This window comes from Prionailurus viverrinus, chromosome D4 (genome assembly GCF_022837055.1).
Source record: "Prionailurus viverrinus isolate Anna chromosome D4, UM_Priviv_1.0, whole genome shotgun sequence".
NCBI lineage: Eukaryota > Metazoa > Chordata > Mammalia > Carnivora > Felidae > Prionailurus > Prionailurus viverrinus.
This window is the reverse complement of record NC_062573.1, coordinates 4,727,570-4,749,296: the sequence shown is the minus strand read 5'-3', so window position 1 is coordinate 4,749,296 and position 21,727 is coordinate 4,727,570. Positions and strand designations below refer to the sequence as shown.

The window sequence follows — 21,727 nt, the reverse complement described above, 5'->3', positions numbered from 1 at the left end:
AATAAAAATTAAATTAAAAATTAAAAAAAAAAAACTCTTCATAAAAGTAAAAACCACCTTAGCTCAAAGGACACACATAAGAGCCACCCCGAGGCAGTACTTGGCCAGGTGGCTGTAGTGTGCCAGCCTACAATCCAGAAATTTCTGAAAGGTCAAATGGCCATGCCAATCATATTGGCTCTATGGTGAGCCAACAATTCACACATGGATATTGCTAAATGGCCAATATCTACTGCATTCCAACATGCTCTCTTTTTAGAAAATTATTTAAAATACAGAAACGGAAACAGGGGCACCTGGGTGGCTCAATCACTTAAGTGTCCGACTCTTGGTTTCATCTCAGGTCATGATCTCATGGTTCATGGGTTTAAGCCCCACATCGGGCTCTGCTTCTGAATCTCTCTCTTTCTCTCTCTTCTCTCTCTCTCTCTGCCCTCCCCTGCTCATGCTCTCTCTCTAAACAAAATAAACTTTAAAAAAATTGTCAAAAATAAAAAACAAAGAATTACAAACCAACCATATTTCACTATTCAAAATTCACAACTGTTTTTTGGCACAAACCCTTCAGAGAAACAACTTCTTAAATTAACAGTTCACTATTACTACAGGTAAGGTTCAGGGTTTTCTTAACAGATAGACTGATGTTCTCCGGATCATGGACAGCTCTTCAATTTGAGAATTATTTTGTTTACAGTATCACAAAAAGCAGTATTAAAAGAAAAGTCTTGGGGCGCCTGGGTGGCGCAGTCGGTTAAGCGTCCGACTTCAGCCAGGTCACGATCTCGCGGTCCGTGAGTTCGAGCCCCGCGTCAGGCTCTGGGCTGATGGCTCGGAGCCTGGAGCCTGTTTCCGATTCTGTGTCTCCCTCTCTCTCTGCCTCTCCCCCGTTCATGCTCTGTCTCTCTCCCAAAAATAAATAAAAACGTGGAAAAAAAATTAAAAGAAAAGTCTTTTCTAGCACTTTACTCACCACTCATGCGAACAACATGTTACGGACCCAACGTGCTATTAGATGTAGAATGTACCAGGGCGTTCTCACTACTTAATTTCTGGCCCTTCTTTCAACTTCTTCCCCTTAAGTGTGTTTTCCAGGATATTATCTTCTTTCTTCTAACTCTGCACTCTCCTCCATTCATAGTCTATTTACACTTTAATTCCAATTATCATTGCTTTGTAAGAGAGTCCGATTCAAATCTTCACTTCCTAGACTACATCTAGCACCAGGCTCTATTGCAACTGCCTTTTGGACATTTCTTTTTCTCTTTTTTTTTTAATTAAAAAAAAAATTTTTTTTTAATGTTTATTATCTTGAGAGAGAAAGAGAGAGCAAGCAGGGAAGGGGCAGAGAGACAGAAACACAGAATCGGAAGCAGGCTCCAGGCTCTGAGCTGTTAGCACAGAGCCCAATGTGGGGCTCAAACCCACAGACTGCAAGATCATGACCTGAGCTGTAGTGGGCCGCCCAACTGACCGAGCCACCCAGGCGCCCCGCCTTTTGGACATTACTGCCCCATGTCCCCTAAGTACCTCAAGCTTAACATGTTGAAAATCCAGATGCATCATCTAGGTTCCTGGAACCCCACCACTCATTCAGCTCTTTCACCCCACTGAAACAAGAAAAGAACTCAGGGCACCACTATTACTCACTGGGGGACAAACGATCCATTTGTGTGACTTAGATTCAACTTATTTGCCATGGTTGTTGAATTTTGAAATAAATCCGTGAAGAGAAGCTTCCAACTCCTTAAAAGCTTCTCCAATGTTAACAAACAAGAAAGGAGACACAAGGGAGCCCCTGGAATCAAGAGCATTTCAGTCATCTTAGAAGAGGAATATTTTTAGAAGATGTATTTTAGAAGAAATATTTCAGTCATCTTAGAAGATGAAGAGGGTTATTTTTCCCTAAGCAAGATAATCTTTTCAAACCGATGTGCTAAAGGCCCCGTCTGTGCGGAGCTCGTGATCTGGTTGGAGAGATGGATGCCTCGCAAAGGTAGAAGGTGACCGTGGCAGGAGCTATGACAGAAGAGAGTGCTCTACGACAGAATGACAGGGCCTGAAATTAGATGGAAGGGTCACGAAAGGCATCTCAGGAAGTGGCATTCTCAGCTGGGATGTTAGGAACAAGGAGGTGTTCACCAAAGATTGGAAGAGGAACAGGGAGAGGCAAGGCAAAAAAAAAAAAAAGTAAAAGCATGAGCAGGAGCCACTGAACAAGAACCTGGGCACATTCAAAGAACTGAAGTCAGCCTAGCATGTTGAAGCAGAGGCAGCAGAGAAAGAGAACGCGAGAAGATGAGGTTGGACAAGGTGGCAGAGGCCAAATCATGAGGGGCCTTACAGGGCATGTTAAGGAGTCTGGACGTTATTCTAGAGCACTGGAAGTCACGAAGAGGGTTTGAATCCTTTACATCCATTTGCATGCTGCTTTCTAACTTTGCTGCCACCCGCAAAGTCTTCCAGATTGTGAGGGGTTCAGAAGCTACCCTCAGTGAGCTCTTCACCTGAGTTCCCACGCCAATCCTACTGCTATCATTCCTAGGATTACACTGACCATAATCTTAGGACCCTACATTCTTTCAGGACGGTAAAGACACACAATTGGGTGCCTGCCAGGCCCCTGAGAAGGAAGAGGGGCCTCACACAGGAGCCTTAATAATAACCCAGCAGCATGGAGAGGGACTGTAGTTGAAGAGAACAAAAGATGTGTAACAAATTTGAACACAGGATCAGCTTAAATCTCTCTTCAGAACATGCTCCTGATAATCTGTTATTTCTTCTGAGATTCCCAAAGTCCATTTTCCCGTATACAAAGAAAGCAGACTTCTTACTGCGGTAACCTGTTGTATATCATTGCATCTAAGAAGCCACTGATTGTAAGACCATTATCTTTCAGTACCACTAGGGGAAAAAATGGCCATAAATGATCTACCATCGACTCTAAGATGCATCCCAACTTCAGAGACGTTAAGATGTTAAGGTGTGAAAATGTGTGCCTCTTAGAATTAATGGAATACATTTATTTACATGTCTTTCCCACTAGACTGAGCTAAGAATGCTAGGGATTACACCCACTGCCAGTGTCCAGTGGAGTACCCAGCACAGAGGAAACTTCCAGTGAAAGATGGTGCTGAAAAATGATTGGGTGATACTAAGGGGATTTAGAAGAAAAAACATAGCATTAACTGAGCACTTGTTACTACCAAGCACTGTGCTAACAGCCTACATGTCTTCTTGTTTAACTTTCATAGGAAACCGTGAGACCAAATGGGCCAAAGGAGACCGGAATTTACCAGAGAATCAATATTTATTTTTGATATAGAAAATGAAAGGAATGGAAGAAATGATTAATGTTGGTATAAATGTAGTATCAGTCATTTCTGTCAAAAGCTTACCATCTGTGCCCAATAAACATAAGAATTATGTATAGAATTTAGGGGCACCTGGTGGCTCAGTCAGTTAAGTGGCCGACTCTTGGTTTCGGCTCAGGACATGACCTCACCTTTTAAGAGTTCAAGCCCCGCATCTGGCTCTCACTCGTAGTGTGGAGCCTGCTTGGGATATTCATTCATTCTTTCTTTCTTTCTTTCTTTCTTTCTTTCTTTCTTTCTTTCTTTCTCTCTCTCTCTCTCTCTCAAAAATAAATAAACATTAAAAAAAAGAATTATGTATATAATTTAAAGTATCTAATTGACCTATGTAAGTCTCTTCTGATCCAGCCTTCATTATGTTCCTCATATACCAATGGTCATCTGCTCTCTGGAGGGGGTAAAGTGACCAGCGGAAGGAGACTGACAAAGCAGCTAATACATTGCACAACCTGTGCTAGAAGTACAGATGCTCAACGATCCTGCCAGTAATCTTATGTATTATAACGATTATCAACTTCTTACGTGTGAACTGAACTTTGAAAGCAGAATAACATTAGTTTCAGAGAGAAGAGTGAAATAACTTGCCTAACTGCAAGTAGACAGTGAATGGACAAGCCAACATTCAAACCCAAGTTCATCTACCCCTGGAGCTTAAGCTCTTCCCACAATTCTCAGCTTGCTGCTTTGCTGACTACAAAGGAGAGTCTCATTCTTGGTCCCTACTTGATTAGGATTCTGTCTCCACAGTTACAAACACTCACACAGCTACACCTTTGCAGTGGTAGCCCTCCACGCCAAATGAAGCTAAAGCCTCTCTCCCACCTCACTTTCCAATTGCAGCAGTGGAGTGAAAGATTCATGTTGTTGGGTCACAGGCTCTTAGGTAGGGGAGTCTCATGTGCCAGCCTGCCCAAGACATCCTGGTCTGCTCATGATTTCTGTGTTATCATGGTGCCCATTTCACTCTCGAAAGTGCCCTAGATGCTATGGTCATCAGAGTCTTAGAGAGAAACCCATGGCTTGTCGGGAGGGTAGTGAAAGAACACACAGCTGTTCTATCTGCCTTGTGATGGGAAACTGGGGAGAGAGGTTAGAATAGTTTTTATCACTTGACTCTAGGCTCTTTATCCACATTAAAAACTTATCTATATTCTAGGACTTAATACAATACCAGACATCATCAATTACATGGAAACAGGAAAATCTTCTCTTTGCTTCATTCTCCTCATGCTGCATCAGATAATCTTTATCGAACCAGACTAATCCAGGTGTTGTGTATATATCATGCCCACTTCTCCTGTCAGTTCTACAAAATTACTATACTTCCCGTTTTAAAGATGAAAAAAAAAATAGGCTGAAAAACTAAAGCCTTTGCCCAACGTGACCTTTACAAAGCCAGACCTCATATAACATGGGCATACTTGCCTTCTACTTTTCTTTGGGCCAAATGTACACACAAAAAGGGGGGGCACTTAAAATTTGTAGGGGGGATTATTGTTAAGATGGGGCGCACCTGGGTGGGGCTCAGTCAATTAAGCATCCGACTCTTGATTTTGGCTCAGGTCATGATCTCACAGGTCATCAGATCGAACCCTGTGTTGGGGTCTCTGCTGATAGCTCAGAGCCCACTTGGGATTCTCACTCTCCCTCTCTCTAAGCCCCTCCCCCCAGTCACGCTCACTCACTCTCTCTCAAAATAAAGAAGTATAATTTTAAAAAAGAAAGAAGTGAGACATGAATAATGCAAAGATTTTAGCTGCCATTAAATCTGTTTATTATAACAGATATATTTTAGAAATTTAGAAACACTCAATTTACCAGCGGTTTAGAGCTCTAGAGATGAGAAGTATCTGGGAGGTTGGAAGAGTTCTCTGATAAAAATGATACTCTCAACAATTTACAGTTTACACTTCTAAAATTAGATGTTACTAAACAGGCATCCTGTTTGAAATACATTCAAATACAAGAACCTTAAAAGCCTCTGCTAGGTAAGATAGGATTCAATAAATGTGGGTTTTGGTTTGTCCTACCTCATTCAAATTCTGAGCCCAAGATCACAGTGGGAACATTATTCAAACAATCATTTATTATTATATAGCAAATATTTGGAATACATATACCCATACACAGTACCAGGTCCTAGAGATATGGATAGGAAGCAAGTAAGATTCCCTGACTTCCTGCCTAGGGGAGGAAGAAGATACATGCATGAAGATACATGCAATAAAGTGTGCTGGGTTTTCTGACAGAAAGTATGGTCAAGGAATAAGGAAGGTACTGTCAGGTTCTACCAAGGGGATGTGGAAGACTCCTCAGAGGTGGTGACATGTGACCTGACTTTTGAGAGATGAGTCAGTATTTATTAGACAAAGTGCCGGGTAAGAATGTTCCAGGAATAAAAGCAACGTGAAACCGTATTATATCACACATTTCACAAGGTTGATATACAAGCAAGTGACTCTGGTCAACTCAATGCTCTTTCAAAGACAATCTTAATTCTTTCATAAATACCATTTCATTTCTACCCACCAATCCCCACTTGCAAATACACACACAGGCACACACCACAGAGTAGTCCAACAGTCTGGGCTTCGTGCTAGTTCACATTTGAAATCTGAAACTGACCAAAGTTGACAGTTTGAAATTATGGTAGCCACAAGACTCTTAACTCTGCTGCATGTAAGTACTTAAAAGACGAAAGCTAACACAATAGTACAAATCACTATATGCAACAAAAAGGGCTAATTCACAAGGACTGTGGGCCCCGTTACTAAATTTCTGGGGTTTTGAACATGGAAAGTCTCAAAACAGATTTCACGATGGAAATGAAATAAATGAAAAATAATTAGTTATTTGAAACCCCTTCATCACCATTACAAGAGTTTCCACATTTTCAGTACGTTTTAGAACATAAATACTCAAACGGTTTCTGATTATATCTCTTCATCTCTACTTGATAAAGTACTCTCTCTTCCTTTTACGACTTCTCTAAATTTTGCTCTGGAATAGCGCAGGCTTATGAAGGAAAGGTTTTCTAGAATTCTTCTTAGGACCTGTCAAATTCTAGAGGCAAAGCTCATCACATATAACCCTAATACCTGACAAAAGTACCCAAACCGGGGTAACTGCTACCTTAAATCTGCCCCCTAGAAGGAGGAGGCACTACATAACTATTGGTTATTAGATGCCTGTTCTCATTCTGAGCACTCTTACACATTTCAAAATCACTTAACCCTCACAAAAGTCCTAGGAGGTCTTTACTCTGATTATCTCTAGTTCATAGAGAAGGAAATGACATCCCAAAGAGGTAAATCCCACTAAATGACAGAGCTGGGATTCAAACCCAATCAGTCTAGCTCCAAAGTCCATGCTCTTGATTACCACTGCCATGCGCCTGTAGCCTCCTTTCTGGAACCTGGACTCCTTAGCAATTATGTCTGTGTATTACATACTTCACATTCACAATTATTCACGGGCCTGTAATTTATCCTATCTGCTGAAAAGAGTCTCTAACATGGACTACAGTCATTCCTCTACTTGAAGAATTCAGATTGACAGACAATAATACAGTGTAAGGAGTCAATGTTCCAAGTGCTCTCCAAGTGCTGAGATGGAATAACTGATCAGTCAGGGCAAATTTCACAGAGGAAGTGATATAAAGCAGGGCAATTAATGCTGAACAGAAGTATACCTGGGGGATACCTGGTGGGAGCTTGAGGAAGGCATTTCAACCATAAAAACAGCTTGGACAAAAACAGAAGTGGGAGAAAGCAAACCATGTTGGAAAACAGTGAGGTGTTCTATGTCTGCTTATAAAGTGAAAAGTGGTAGGACAGCAGGCTGGAGGCTGAGTCAAGGTCAGGCTGTGAAGGGCCTTAAATCCAAGTTAAGAAATTTGGTGTCAATCTTGAAGGCACCAGGGAACCATCAAGAGTTTTGACTAAAGAGAAATGGTGTGATTTGACGTAGGTTTTAGAAAATTATCTTTGGCCATCTTATGGAAGGTAGGGATTATAAGGACATTGGGTTGTAGGCCATTAGGAAGAGTCCACATGAGAGAAGTTGAGAGTTGAATGCAGAGAGAAATGGCACACTAGGGAGACTGGAGAGCACCTTAGGAGGGATAATGAATGAGACTGGATGACTACAGACTTGCCCTATGTGTAACAGACTGGTTACGTGAGGCTAAAGTTAAGACTCAGACTACAACTCTCAAAAACAGCCACAGTCCATTTAGTCATAATCATGGAGTAACTCACCAGAAACAAGACCATCCAATAGTATTCACAGATGTCTAAAATTTAGTGGGGCTTTTTTGGAGCCAGAATAAAACCAGAAGAACACTTCTAATAAGAATGTGTAAGTAAGGATTGCATAATTACCATTTCCTGGCGTTAGATTCAAGTAAGTAGTAGTACAACGTAGCTGCATAGCCTGGCGCGCTTTCAGAAAGAATAGCTCAGAAAGAATTTGTCTTTTTAATGAGTTCCTTCTATATAACTGTAACAGCTGGGGAGTGACCAAATTGGGAAGAAATCTTCAACTTAAAAGAAAAGCCTTAAGTCAGAAAATGTATCAATTTTTCAATTGAGTTCAGCTACATGTTTAAGGTTTTGAAATACAGTTTTCATTAAGAAGTCAGCCCAACCCTATCCCATTCTTAAATTCACCCTTTTCTGGAAATGGGGGAAAGGGGGAAACTCATGATATAGATATGACAGGATAGCTGCTCTTATATACAAGGTGGCTTTCTCTTCAGCACACACTTTAACAAGCATGAATTTTGACATTCATCCAAGGTGATAAATTTGACTTGTAACAACACTGGGAGAAATAAAAGCAACACGTGACAGATTTTTTTTTTTTTTTAGGATTATTGTTTACCCATCCGTGAACTTATACTCGAAAAAACATTAAAACCAAGACAATCATCAAGAACAGGACACTCTTAAACATATACAAGGAAGCAGATGTTTAATCTGGATTGCATTTATACATCTGCAATCTATCAATGAATCTTTTCAAAATCTGTAATGTGGTCCATCAAAATGGCTACACTGGATGGCAATCGTGGATACTGACGCACTACTTGAAGAAAGCTGCTTCAGCGGGGTGCTCTGTTGCTATTATGCTAAACAATCACCTCCTAGGGTCTAAAGAGATTGAGAGTCTATATCTGTGGATGAGAAAATTATGTTTCCATCTACAGTCCCAGACTGCCAAGTTACTAAGAAATATGGAAACGGATCTTTTTGAGCAAGAGGTGGAAAAATCCATAAATCAACAGTGACTCTTGGAAAAAGCACACATCTAAAACTTAAAAGATGATCTTTAAGGGCAGCTTCAGGACTTTCCACTTGGGTTTCTCTGTACTACTCTGATTAACTTTATTACCTTCTACAGCGTCATAACACAAAGGACAAGAAATTGGAGGAATGTGATTACATGGTGGCATCCCTACCCAAAGGTCCTAGTTTTCAGAGACATCCCCAATTTCTGGTCATGCCATTGTTCTAACAGTCCAACAAAACAACCCCTGTAGCCTACTAGACCGTAAGGTCTAGACCCCTACTAGACCCCATTACCCCGGTAGCCTACTAGACACTAAGGTCCTTCAGGGGAAAGATGGAATCTACTACTTCTCTCTTCTTTACCTGATACGGTATCTGGCTCACAGTGTGCAGACACTACACTTATCAATCTCTCATTCAATTAATGCATAAAATCAAATCTAGTCTCCCAGTTTCTGCCATCAAAGGCACAAGGGGGAAAAAAAATCAGAAAATGCAGCCACTTATAAGTTAGTCTTTTAAAGGTCGGGTTGTAGAGCCATTTAAAAAAATTTTTTTTTTTAACATTTATTTATTTTTGAGGCAGAGAGAGGAAGAGCATGAACAGGGGAGGGTCAGAGAAAGAGGAAGACACAGAATCTGAAATGGGCTCCAGGCTCTGAGCTGTCAGCACAGAGCCTGACGCGGAGCTCCAACTCACAGACTGCAAGATCATGACCTGAGCCGAAGTTGGATGCTTAACCAACTGAGCCACCCAGGTGCCCCTGTAGAGCCATTTTAAAGTGTGATCTATTTGACCCTTTGACTGAGATTCAAATGAATCAATATATTCTGTTCCCATGTATATGGTTTCCAGGACCAAACTTGACCTCACCATTTAAAGTGGATCAAATCTGAGCAGATTATATGAGCAGATTGGAAGTATGACAGCACCCACACCTTGGAGAAGAATGGGGGTAGGGGGGAAGGAAGCTCAAGTTTCCAAGAGAAATGGGATATACCCAGGTCTGATTCTACTCTTTGTGAGTTTGGTGAAAGCAAGGCCCAAAGTCTCAATTCCAATTTGAAGATTCTACAGCTTAGATAAGTCACTATAGAAAGACTGGCAGAATCCTTCTGGAATCAACGTCACATTTTATGCAAACCAGGCGCACAGCAGTGTGGTTCTCCACCTAACAATAATGAGAAAAATCAAATTGTGTCATTTGTTTTAAATCTTGTGTGAATATTACACACGTATGTCATATTATATAATGTCAGTATGAGACTTCCTTTCACAGTAACAGAAAATTTAGGAGCTGTGGACTATATCTGTAATTTTCTGTATTATTATATATTATATTGTTACTATATCTGTATTCTTTCAATGAATCAGGGCATGAACAAGTTTTGAATAGAAATGTTTAGTCTCTGGCTTATCAAGATTTAGAAAAAAAAAATAACACAAAAGTTTTTAAACAGGAGCTCACCAAAAGAACTGAGGCCATCACCAACATACAGGTAGTTTAAGTCTTGAGTAAATATTATCTCTGTTGTCTTTCTAATCAGAATCTTCCAAACCATTTACATAGGTTACACTATGAATAATTGTGAGCTTAAAAAATGTTTTCTTTAGAGCATACCTGAAGTATGAACAGATGAAAACTCCATATTTAAGCAATTACACGCAACTCACAAATGCCAATTTCCATCACAATTAGCCTAAGTTATGCAACATATTTTTGTTCCTTTTTAGTATATAGGTGATGTATGTTTTTATAATTTGCTTAACTGCCTATAGTGAAATTTTAAAATCACACAGACCATATAAAACCATAAAAGAAAGGGTACCTTTTTATTTTTCCCAGTGTCCCATGTTTCTACATTGCTTATAGAGCTTGTACAAGAAACACTGTTAGTTTCTATATAAAGATTTCCATAAAATTTTTATAGTTTCTATAAATGCATAAAGATTGTTGGTTTCATTATAACCTCTGTTTCAGTCCCAGTGGAAAGAAAAATTACCTGCAACTCTAAACAGCGAACTATATAAATAGGGCGAGTAAGGGTGCTCAGACCTCTATTCAAAAACCTCTAAGACACTGGCTATATTTCAACAAAATATAGATGAGCACACTGGAGAAGCAACTTCTTGTACACCCCCTCTAAGCACTACTCTTGGAACAAACAGGCTGTAAAAAGTGCAACTGTGAGAACAAATTATTAATTCTTCATGTTTTAGGACAAGAGGTAATCGTATTATAACTAACATGTTTTAAAATGGTATGTGTAATGCCTATTACACTTGACATATTACAAGGCTATTTATGGTAATCTTCTGATAGGTTACCATAGCTTTACTCCAAATTATCCCATAGTACATGTTATAATTACTAAAGGCCTTTTTTAATCTGGAAAAGCATATAATGTTTTGAAACCAAAGATGGGATTTTGATGAGAATGGTTGACCATAATTTGCTAACATGTTAACTATCCTTTCCTCCCTTAATTCAATTAGTATTCATTAAAACTACACTAATCACAATGAATAAAGTTTTACCAATTATTTCCATAATTATGAATGAATACAGTAAACAGAATAATTATAAATCTACTTAATTAACTACAGGCTGTTTCCAACAAAAAAAGGTATTCATGTTTTGTATTTTATTTTTAACGCTAGATTGACATGCTGTTATCTTTGAGAACCATTTCTAGAAATGAAAAATAATCTTATTGCGATTCTGGTGTTTTTTAACAAATTTTTCTATGGTCCAGGCTTTATTAAGAACTTCATTATCTAAACCTGGAGTGAGAGATTGAAAAGAATGTGGTTTAAGCTACCAAAACCAAAGTAACCAAAAAATCATATCCGTGATTTTGGAATGTTAATACCACCCCCCCCCCCACCAAAAAAAATTTAGACTACTTCATATTACGCTTAGGGACACAATTTTTTAAATTCCTTAAATACGTTGTTACAAGATTTATTTTTTTAAATGCAGGATTCAAGTCAGGATCCTATCAATGTTGATGTTTTAGTACTTAAACCAGCTAAGCATTAAACAAAAGCAGATGAATAAATAATGTGAACTCTGAGAAGCCCTTGCTTTTGCCTTTTTGGTTTGTTCCTCTATTTTCAAAAATACAGGAATTGCATGTCTTTCCGGAATTAACAAAGCCTATACTTTCAGGTTTCAAGATAGCAGGCTTACCAGATTTTAAATGAAATATTGAGTGCTACAGTGATTTAATGGTTTTAAACCATAGATGTCGTTGCGGTCTGAGGGTGTCACAGACAACTTAAGGAAGAAAAAAAAAATGGGGCACAGAGAAATCACTTTGTCAGTAATTACAATCAAGAGTCCTAAGATGTGGCTCAGGCTGCTCATTACTTCTTCTTTCTGAATCGAGACCCTTATTTACATTTCAGATTACATTTTTTATGAAACAGTAAGATCTATCAGAGCTGAGAGGAGCGAAATAATGAGGGGAAAACATTTTAATAAAACGTGTTGGGTCTGCATTACTTCCGTGTCAGAAAGAAAGGCTACTTCTGTAGTGATGGATCATTTATTCTGCTTCTAAACGAGAAGCAAAAAGATGAAACTGATGAACTTTTACTGCCCATTTGTCTTTAGCAGACAATTAAGACAGAGAAGATCAAAATGGATTATCATACCACGCAGACAACTGGCCCAACAGTAATACATCTCCGGGACCACAGATTTGTAACTCTCTTTTATCCCTCCCCTTTCTTCTTACTTCTTTTTCCACTCTAAAGGCAGTGCTAGCTTTGTGGCTCAAGGAGAGCCAAAAGGCTGGTCATCATTATTCAGTCACAGATGTCAATCTAACCTCCCTTTTTTCTCAGTTTCTAAAGCAGTGAGCCACAATAATTTGTGACAGATTCTTTTACTGTAAGGTACAAAGAACACACAGAATAAAACATCTAGCAGCAGCAAGTGTCTCTGATCAAGTGTGCTGATACATGGGAAATACACTATATGTAAAAACAAGCACTGGTAGGTTAGGCGAATGAGGAGGAAAACTGGAGGAGGGAATTTTGTGTGCGTGCGTATGTAGTAACAAGCACTATGCTTTGTGGTGAATTAGCTCCCATATTCCTTACGGATTACATCATAAATGTTTTAATACTAGAAATGTTGTCTAGATCAAGCACATATTCAGCATTTAATATTTCTATGGAATAAAACATTTCTAAGAACCCTTTAATATAGCACACCAAGGGGAAAGATAATTCGGTTTAATCCAAAAAATGCTGAGAAGAGGAGGAAAAAATAGAAGATTGGCACCCAACTGATAAAAAGGTAAATAAGAAACATGCAGGTCTCATTCCCTTGACCATCCAATCAACTGTCAAATCAATTTCTGGGAACGTGGAGGTAACTTCCCCAAAAGCAAAGCAGACCTTTCATTCACCCTTCGTTCTCGAGTTATATGGGATAAGGAAGGGAAACCACGTATGCCGAGTTGGAAGAAATGTTAAATAAGACTCTCCTAAGTCTGCATCTAGCCCATGAGTACCGTCCTCCAAATTTTAACATTATGTTAACAGATCTAAACAAAGAAAACAAGTAACTATCCTGTGAATACTTTAAAATAGCTGAAAATCATCATTTTTTTAGGCTCTTACCGTAATTTTAAATTATTCCAACTTCAATATATGAAATACTTGTGATAACATCCATTAACCAAAGTAAAGGGAACTAAGTTCATAACATAATATTTAATCTCTAAACTGAGTTTCACATGCAACAGAAGAGTATTTCTCTATATACACACACATACTATATATATGGGGACTGTACATACATATGTGTATATACACATATGTGCCTCCCAAACATACAAACATATACTCAGAAAAACAAACACGGGAAGGTAAATACCAAATTGTCATAGTGGTTATCTCTGAGTAAAAACTATAGATGAATTACGTTTGCTTTCTTTTCATTCTTTTTTAAACTTATTGCTGATTTATCCATATTTCCTAAGTATTTTGTCATGAACATACTACCCATGTGATTTTTAAAAGCTACACCAAAAAGAGGAAATAGTCATTCTGGTCAAAAAGTTTCAGATATAGCAAGAAACTATGTTTAAAGGAATAGATGCAGATGTTAGCCATATTATTTTCAGGTTTGTCCCACAAAATTTTCTCTTGTTGGCTAATTCAGAACCTGGGACCACAAAGGTTATTTACCTAGACAAAAGATTTTAGAATTATGATTTTCTTAAGAGCTATGGACTCAAGTCTATTCAGAACCACACTTTGAGATTTTTCACTCTTTAGACATTGTTTGATGAAAAAAATTATTAATAATGAGGTCTTATAATCTTTGGATTGTGCAGTTTAAATCCAATGGGTTCAATCAATCACACAGCAATTTAAAGCAAGATAAAAATGTAACTCTCCTGTTGGAAGACGAAGCAAGGGTTAGAGAAGATTAGTATTTTTAAAATCTCATTCAAGAGTCTTGAGATCACACACAAAGCAAACCCTACCAGTTCTCTTGGGTTCTTGTACAATAAAATCTCATTACAAAGCATCTCATTATACTGATTATCCAGTTATATTCCTGGTCACATTATGTCCCCTGTATTCATAAAGATGTCTCAGATACCTTGCCCTCTATATAACAGGCCACATTGCAAAGGTGTTACGACTATTGTACTGGATATTTCTATTCCATTGTACTTATCCTCATTCAAGGACATTTTTTAATAGACAAAATCCAATGGAGGTACTTCAGAAACATGTTTTTATTGTGTACAATATTCTACATGTGAAAGACCTTATAATTGTTTTACTCAGTGTAATCAAGGATGCTTCTATCTTGAAATGGCTTTAAAAAGCATCCAAATTGCTTATTTGAACTAAAAATGTAAGATGCCCCCCAAAGAGCTATAAAACATCTCTAATATTTCTTAAGATAGACACTGGAATCCAGAATGTATAACCCGGATCTAATTATCAAGAGTAGAGCAACATCACAACTTCAGCGATATTCTGTGACTAAAATATTTCCTTTCACTTCACTCCATGCTTGCGGGATACAGGAAATTCGAGACGGCAGGGCCAACCAACCAACCTCAACTTTCACTACCATCATTAGAACTAACCTCACCCTGAAGACCGTTCCTGAATGCGTATCTTCTTCTTGGAGTACTACCGTAACACACAGCTTCATAATCTATTTCAAATTCCAGGAAATGTTATAAACTTCCCTCCACATCCTCTCTTTTTTTGTTATGCTGGTTCTTGACTGCTTAAATAGCATTTAAAAAATAAATAAATAAATAAATAAATAAATAAAAGTTCACAGGCAGCCCAAAAAGGATTTCCTAACGAACTGCAGACTACAGCATACCTCAAAGTAAAAAGTAAAAATTTGTGATAGATTTTTCTTCCTTACTTTTTGTGCATTTGTTCCTGAAGGTTAACACCCCAAATCTAGCACCAATATTTTCAATCCGATACCTCATCTGTTTTTACTTTTTGTCTTGGGTTCCTAATTGCTATTTCTCTTCCCTCTAAAAATTCATTTATCTCTTTCAGTAAAAAGAACAGTAATAATATGTTGAACAACTCTGAAATAAATTTTGTCATGTAAAAAATTAATTACGCATTCCGAACCTGGTCACTGTAGTCCTCCGGGAATTGCCTCTGCACCTCAGGATCTGTAAATAATTGACAGATAATATTAATTGGCTTTGGATTAGTGAGCAAGCAGAGGATCACACATTAATATTTGATCAGAAGATGATAGCAGCCCTGGCAGGGGATCCAAGGGGGGCAGCTGAGGCTGCTATGTTGATGAGCACAAGGACGGACTCGGCAAGGCACTCCCATTACCCTCCTCCAGAAATACAAAAAAGAAAAATTCTGAAGACCTGATGCTACTGTTAACTTTAGACTATTACCTAATGCAAAAATCTTGCCTGCTGCAAATTGCACTCAATATATTTTTCCAAAGAAAATGAGTCTTAAACCTGGCTTGACTTTTTTTTCTCTAATCAGAAGCCTCCTTTTCACAGTTACAGATGTGGGCTTGATAAACCACCTTAAACACCAGTTTCAGATTGCGTGCGTGCGTGCGTGTGTGTGTGTGTGTGTGTGTGTGTGTGTTGGCAGGGGTGGGGGGGAGTAAGAGAAGAATTCTTTCAAGGAACAAATGCAAAACTCTTTGCTTTTCAAAATAAAATATACCCTTAGCAAAACACTCATGAACTCTTGAAAATACAGATAAAACCAGATGAAGTTTTCTTCAAAACAGAACCAAACAATAGACTTTTGGCTTGGCAGTGCAGACAAAATATCATGAAATGAGATATTATGTTCTACTGAACATAACAAGACTTGCATAGAAACTATAAAAATACATAGGTGAAAACACCTTTTATGACCATCTGTTTAAAATGGAATTACCAAAGGGTTCACTTGATTCCTCAATCATAATTGCAGGATAATCCAATGCCATCGTCTGTAAGTCAATACAGAAGTGTACTAATTAAAAGCTATTAGCACTCCATTTGCTATTGATTAGGAAAACATTCAATCTTTTCTAGTAAGAGTAAGACTTGGTTCCTCAGAGACACATTATGGGGGAGTGATAATAATATTACATATTTGAGAAATCACATATCAGTGCAAAGGCTTGTGGAAAAGCATAATATTTGAGGGTCCCCTCGCACACTGATCACAAAATACACTACTCGGTTTTCATAGCTATCTTTTTTTTTTCATAACTTTTAAAACATCAATTTACTTCTCGATGAGTGAATCCACATTAAAAGTTAAAACCCTCCAAATCACAACACAACAATGCAGCCAAGAACCTTTCTGCAGCAAAGAATCAAAAAGGGAGAAAACAAAGAGCCTATTCACATACTACATTTAAACCCTAGAAATACCAGTTTTCAAGTCATTCAAGTCAATGGATGTTATTTTTTCAAAACCCAAGACTAGTAACAAAAGCAGGAATATTCAAAAAGGCATACCAAAAAAACAAAGCTTCCACCAGTGGGTGATGCAAAAAAGCTGAAACTATTTGTAGACCATTTCAACTCTTCTTGAAGGATCTTCTGGTTGACTTACAAACTGGGGACCAATTTCCTTCTTAACCTTCATCTGCAAGTAGTAGATGGGACAAAGGACCCGTGTAGACTGTGACCAGCAGAATTCTGGAGTGACCCCCTCTGAGGTACTGTGCACGGCTGCCCCAGTAAGCCTGAGGAAGAAGCTGTTGCTTCTCTCTGGCCGGAAGGGCTGAAATCACTCAAGAACTTGGCCCTCTTGGGACAGGAGGCCAGAGGGCGCTAACGGTGTGGGCTGAGCAGCACTAGGTCTACAGGGAAGAATTAGTCAGCAGGATGCAAAGATACAGCCAGATGCCTATCAAACCTCTCAAAGTGTGCTGCTGGGGTGGGGGTGGGGAGAGCTTCCGTAAGAGGCAGTGGTTCCAATTCCTAAAACATACGTACGTCACCCTGGTGCAGAAAAAAACTGGCATATTAGGATTTAAAATTTGCGCCCAAGACTGAAACAAAAATGCACTTGTAAGCAAGCCACTGAGGGAAATGGTGAAAAACAAGTTCAGAAAGCCACAAAATAATCTAAGGCTTCTTTTTCTTCCAACTGTCATGTGATTAACACTCTTTAACCAGAAAACCTCATATAGAAATGACTCACATGTACATCTTTAATATCATGTCCTCTTTCTTGCAGTAGTTGATGCTTCTCAGGAACCACAAAAATACTCATGAAAATAAAGATGGCAAAAAACACAAAGACTTATCTTTTTATCACCATTCTCTGAGGGGACAAATGTCAAAAACCAAAATTTGTGATATATTCTTCAAGTTAAAAAATAAGTTTCCTACTCATGGGTGGGAGAAGGAAGGTTTTACATCCTTGGTCAACTACGTTAATAAGAAACTACATTAATAATTAGAAAATGTATTTTATTCATATATGCAGTCTAGAACTTTAAAACAAGAAAGCATGGATAAAAAGAAAACTCAACTTATTTTAATATACTAACGGTAAAGATGACCATGGAATGCCAAGATGGAACTCATTCAAATCATGCCATCCTCAACACTGCCTCAGTGGTAGGCATAATCACCATCATCATCAAATTCCTTCAACTGTCCTCAGACTAACCCCAAAGTGAGATGCCCAGAGTTTTACAGAATCACGTTCCAAGAGAATACATGGATTATTATTTACTACGATCCAAGCATAAAGCTTGTGCTTTCCTTTAAGGCCTTGAGGGTCACAAAAGCAAACTTCATGGGTTCTTAACACTCTCTAAAGCAATATTTTTTTTAAAGCGGAATGGGGGCAGATAGGGAGGGCAATGCTTTTTAAAACCCAAAGCCCAACCTACTAAGTCCCATTCAATTAGCTAAAGATCCGATCTGATAAAACACTATGAAAGGAATTTTGTAAAAATTAACAAAAAAGACGAAAATAATTGATTTGAGTTTCCTTAAAATGTCTATTTTGCACAGTAGAGTGAAATCCTCTTTTTTCACATTGAGTCGATCATAATGCCATAATGTCACCAAAATATCGACATTGGAAACATCTGAGTTTAAAAGGTCCAAATACAATCTGCTTTTCTCAAGCAACACAACACCCGCCTTACTAACAGTTTCAGCATGGCACATTGTGCAAAACGTAGCACCCTGCAGTTAAGCAAACCGCCTTTAAATTTTCTGTCTGGCAGCAATCCACTTGCGTGTCTGTATGTTTTTACAAGGACTCTATGTATTTCATTGCATCAGCTGCATTTCTTTGAGTTTTAAATGGTCTGGGAACATTTTATGAAATGTTCTATATCTTTATATGGAAAATAACATACACTGGAAAACTGTGCATCGGTCTAATATTTATATATCTATTTCTTTATCCACCATCCAATACTGTAATTGCTAATGTTCCAAAACACCTTCTCACATTCATACCCTCACCGCCAAATGCAGTGTCACCAAACAGCTAACTTTCAACACAAAAATCTGCAGATCAGAGAACTACCAAGGAAAAAAGCAACAATTTGCTTAGGCAATTGGCAGTAAGAAGAGAAGCATGGGCATATGTCAAGCTTTTTCTCTAAGAATTGTCCCCCTGAAGGAAAATTAAGAACATTCCTTTTCCTTCTCTCTCGGCAACTTTCTCCAGATTTAAGTGGCTGATTCTTAACAAAATTAAAAACTAATTTCATCATCTCTCAGGAAAATACTTTTCGACAAAAAATATATTAAAAATATCTCGCCACAAGACGCATGGTATGGTAGAGTCCATACATCTCTTAACTACATACACCTCAAAGAGGCAGCTGGCTCTGGGACAAGGCTTTGCATTATGTCCATGTGATGGGCTACTCCCTGCTTCCAGCACCGTGGCCCTGCAAGAGGAGGTCTCCACAAAGACACATGGGCACCACTTCCACTGGAAGCCACCAGAAGCATTTCCATACTTAAGACATTTCACAGCACGGGAATCCCAACAGCACGATCTGATTCAGGCACCGAACATGACCATGCTTAAGAGGCTATGTCTTCACAGCGGGGGAGGGGGGGGGGGGGGAAGTCTCAGAACAAATATGTCTTGATTTTTTTTTTTAAGAAAGGTTAATTTTCTTCAACCTCAATTGTTCATGTTTTCTAGTCTTCTACCATAACATACTTTAAATCTTTAAGATATACCAGATTGCCACAGGATGTTTAATTAATAGAATAAGAGTTTGGGCAAGACTTGCTGGAACGGTGCTATAAATTATTTTACACAGGCTCCAAAACCTTGAGTTCTGCCTTAGGCTTCAAGTTCCTAGAAAACGTGGTAGACAGATCTTTTACAACAGAAATGCAAAATAATTCATAAAAGTACTGTGGTTATGTATGAGGGCTCATTTGTAGATCAGGAACTAGTATGTGTGCACACACTCACACCTTACCAAGTTATTTGCCTGTTTTTCTCTGTCACACCAAGGACTCCATTTGAAGGGTCAAGGCGTGACACTTTATCGAAAAATACACTGACTTCATTTTTCTATGAAATGTGTAACAACGGCACACTAACCAAATGTCACAATCTTCTAGAGCTGGAGCTCTTTTAGGAAATTTCAGAGAAACTGCAAATGTAGCCGTTAACACGGGAATCTACATTGCTTTCACTTTTAACATGGTAGGCATCAAGGCAGAAAGCATTACATTTAATGCCCTCTCAGTTTATCCAGTCATTACCTCTAGGATATTTCAGTCAGTAAGAAACAAAACAGTGAACATATTAAAGCTTACAATTATAAAAATCTTCCCTTCAAAAGCTAGCCTTTAAAATTAGCTATAAACGATATAATCTCATTGTTCAATTCCATGTTGTTTAAGGTACCATCTTCCTCTCTCCCACAACCGTAAATGTTAATCCAAGCTGTAATCAGATTTAATTTTCCAGATGAGAAGATGAGAATATGCTGCAAATGGGTAAATAGTCCATTACCCTGCTCTTTCCCTAATGACATTTTCAAATTTTATACACTGAAAATGGTCACTCTCAGAAAGTAGTCTGAGAAGTCGTATATTTTGAGGACGAGCTCAATCTTCCCCAAAACGCACTCAGAAACAAACTTTTTTTTTTTTAATCTTCATGAAGTAAAGTTCTTTTTTTTTTTTTTTTGTATAATGTAGCATTAAAGTTTCTGGACAGTATGAATGCAAACTGGACTGCACTGAAACAGAGCTTTAAGGACACTACCTATTAAACTCATTACTGTTATAAAGAGTCAGTTTCACTTACTTTATATTGCAAAATACCTAAATCATTAGTATAGCATTTTAACTAAATACAATTATTCTACTAAACTATTCCACTTATCATAGTTAAAATTTACTTATTAAAAATAATGTATTTTTGAAAGGAATATTACAAATGTTGTACATAGTTAAAAAAACCATCAACATGATTTCCTTCTTCTTAACAGTGGAACAAAATAATTTATGTTGTCTTTCCTTTAAAAATGTTTTTAAATTAAAAATTACTTCTTCTCAAAAAATTATTGATTTCAAAATGCAGGTTTTACCCTGAAATTACAAAGGAATATAATTCACTATTATAAAAACGCATTTCAAAGTCCTTTAAATGAACATTTGGTTTCCATGTAAAAGTGGAATTTCGTAAACAAAAATTATTGTACGTTTTAACTTTTTGCTCTAAAACATAAAGGCGGTAAAACAGAAAACTTGGAGTCATCACTGGTTTTAAAACTATGTATCCAGTCTAGCCTTTTCCCTCAACACTGGCATTTAAAACACATTCAAATACTACTTAACAGCAGCCAGCTTGATAACACAAGAACAGGTCACCGTCTACACCTACAACAAAAACCCAAACAACATTATTCAGGGAAGGAGAGCACGACCCACCTCAGAAGGGTAAGCAATGGAACCATTCACGTGCCAGATTCCTCCTCAAACTAACAGATTCTGCCTTTCAGACATATCCCGCTCTGATGTGACTATTTATGCATAAACAGCAGACACTGACCTATTGTTTTCAGTTGTTGGACTTATGAATGTAGTACAGTTACCAATTAAGTGAATCAGCAAGTCCTAAATGCATCAACTGTTCTACAAATAATAAGTCCACTGACATTACGCAGTAAAATCTTGGGAGTTTCATCTCTCTTTCTAGGGAAGGGTGATAGATTTTTGACTAGCAAATGCCGCTACTTACCAATCATTTGAAATATTTTTCGTAATTAATTCCATCCACAAAAGGTCTAGGAAAACCTGATTCTCAATCAAACTTATGCCACATGAACCCCAAAATCAAACACAGGTCGAATTCCAGAGGGGGCTTTGTTTTTTTTTTTTAATGTTTGTGTGTGTGTGTATGTATGTATGTATGTATGTATGTGAGAGAGAGACACAGACAGAGATGGAAAGAGAGAAAGGCAGAGAAGCAGAGAGAGAGGGAGACAGAGAATCCCAAGCAGGCTCTGCACTGTCAGTACAGAGCCCAATGTGGGGCTCGAACCAATAAACTGTGAGAGATCATGA

At 38.1% G+C, this 21,727-nt stretch overlaps 1 protein-coding gene across 14 annotated transcripts in view; it reads right to left on the bottom strand.

Annotated features, from left to right (window-relative positions):
* The window catches only part of DENND1A (DENN domain containing 1A), a 513,319-nt gene that overhangs the window by 367,125 nt on the left and 124,467 nt on the right, over positions 1–21,727 (bottom strand). For all 14 annotated transcript variants that reach the window (XM_047829482.1, XM_047829479.1, XM_047829488.1 and 11 more), the window contains exon 3: positions 15,303–15,346. In XM_047829482.1, the coding sequence (XP_047685438.1) occupies positions 15,303–15,346 (44 nt within the window). The remainder of the gene's footprint in view (positions 1–15,302; positions 15,347–21,727) is intronic.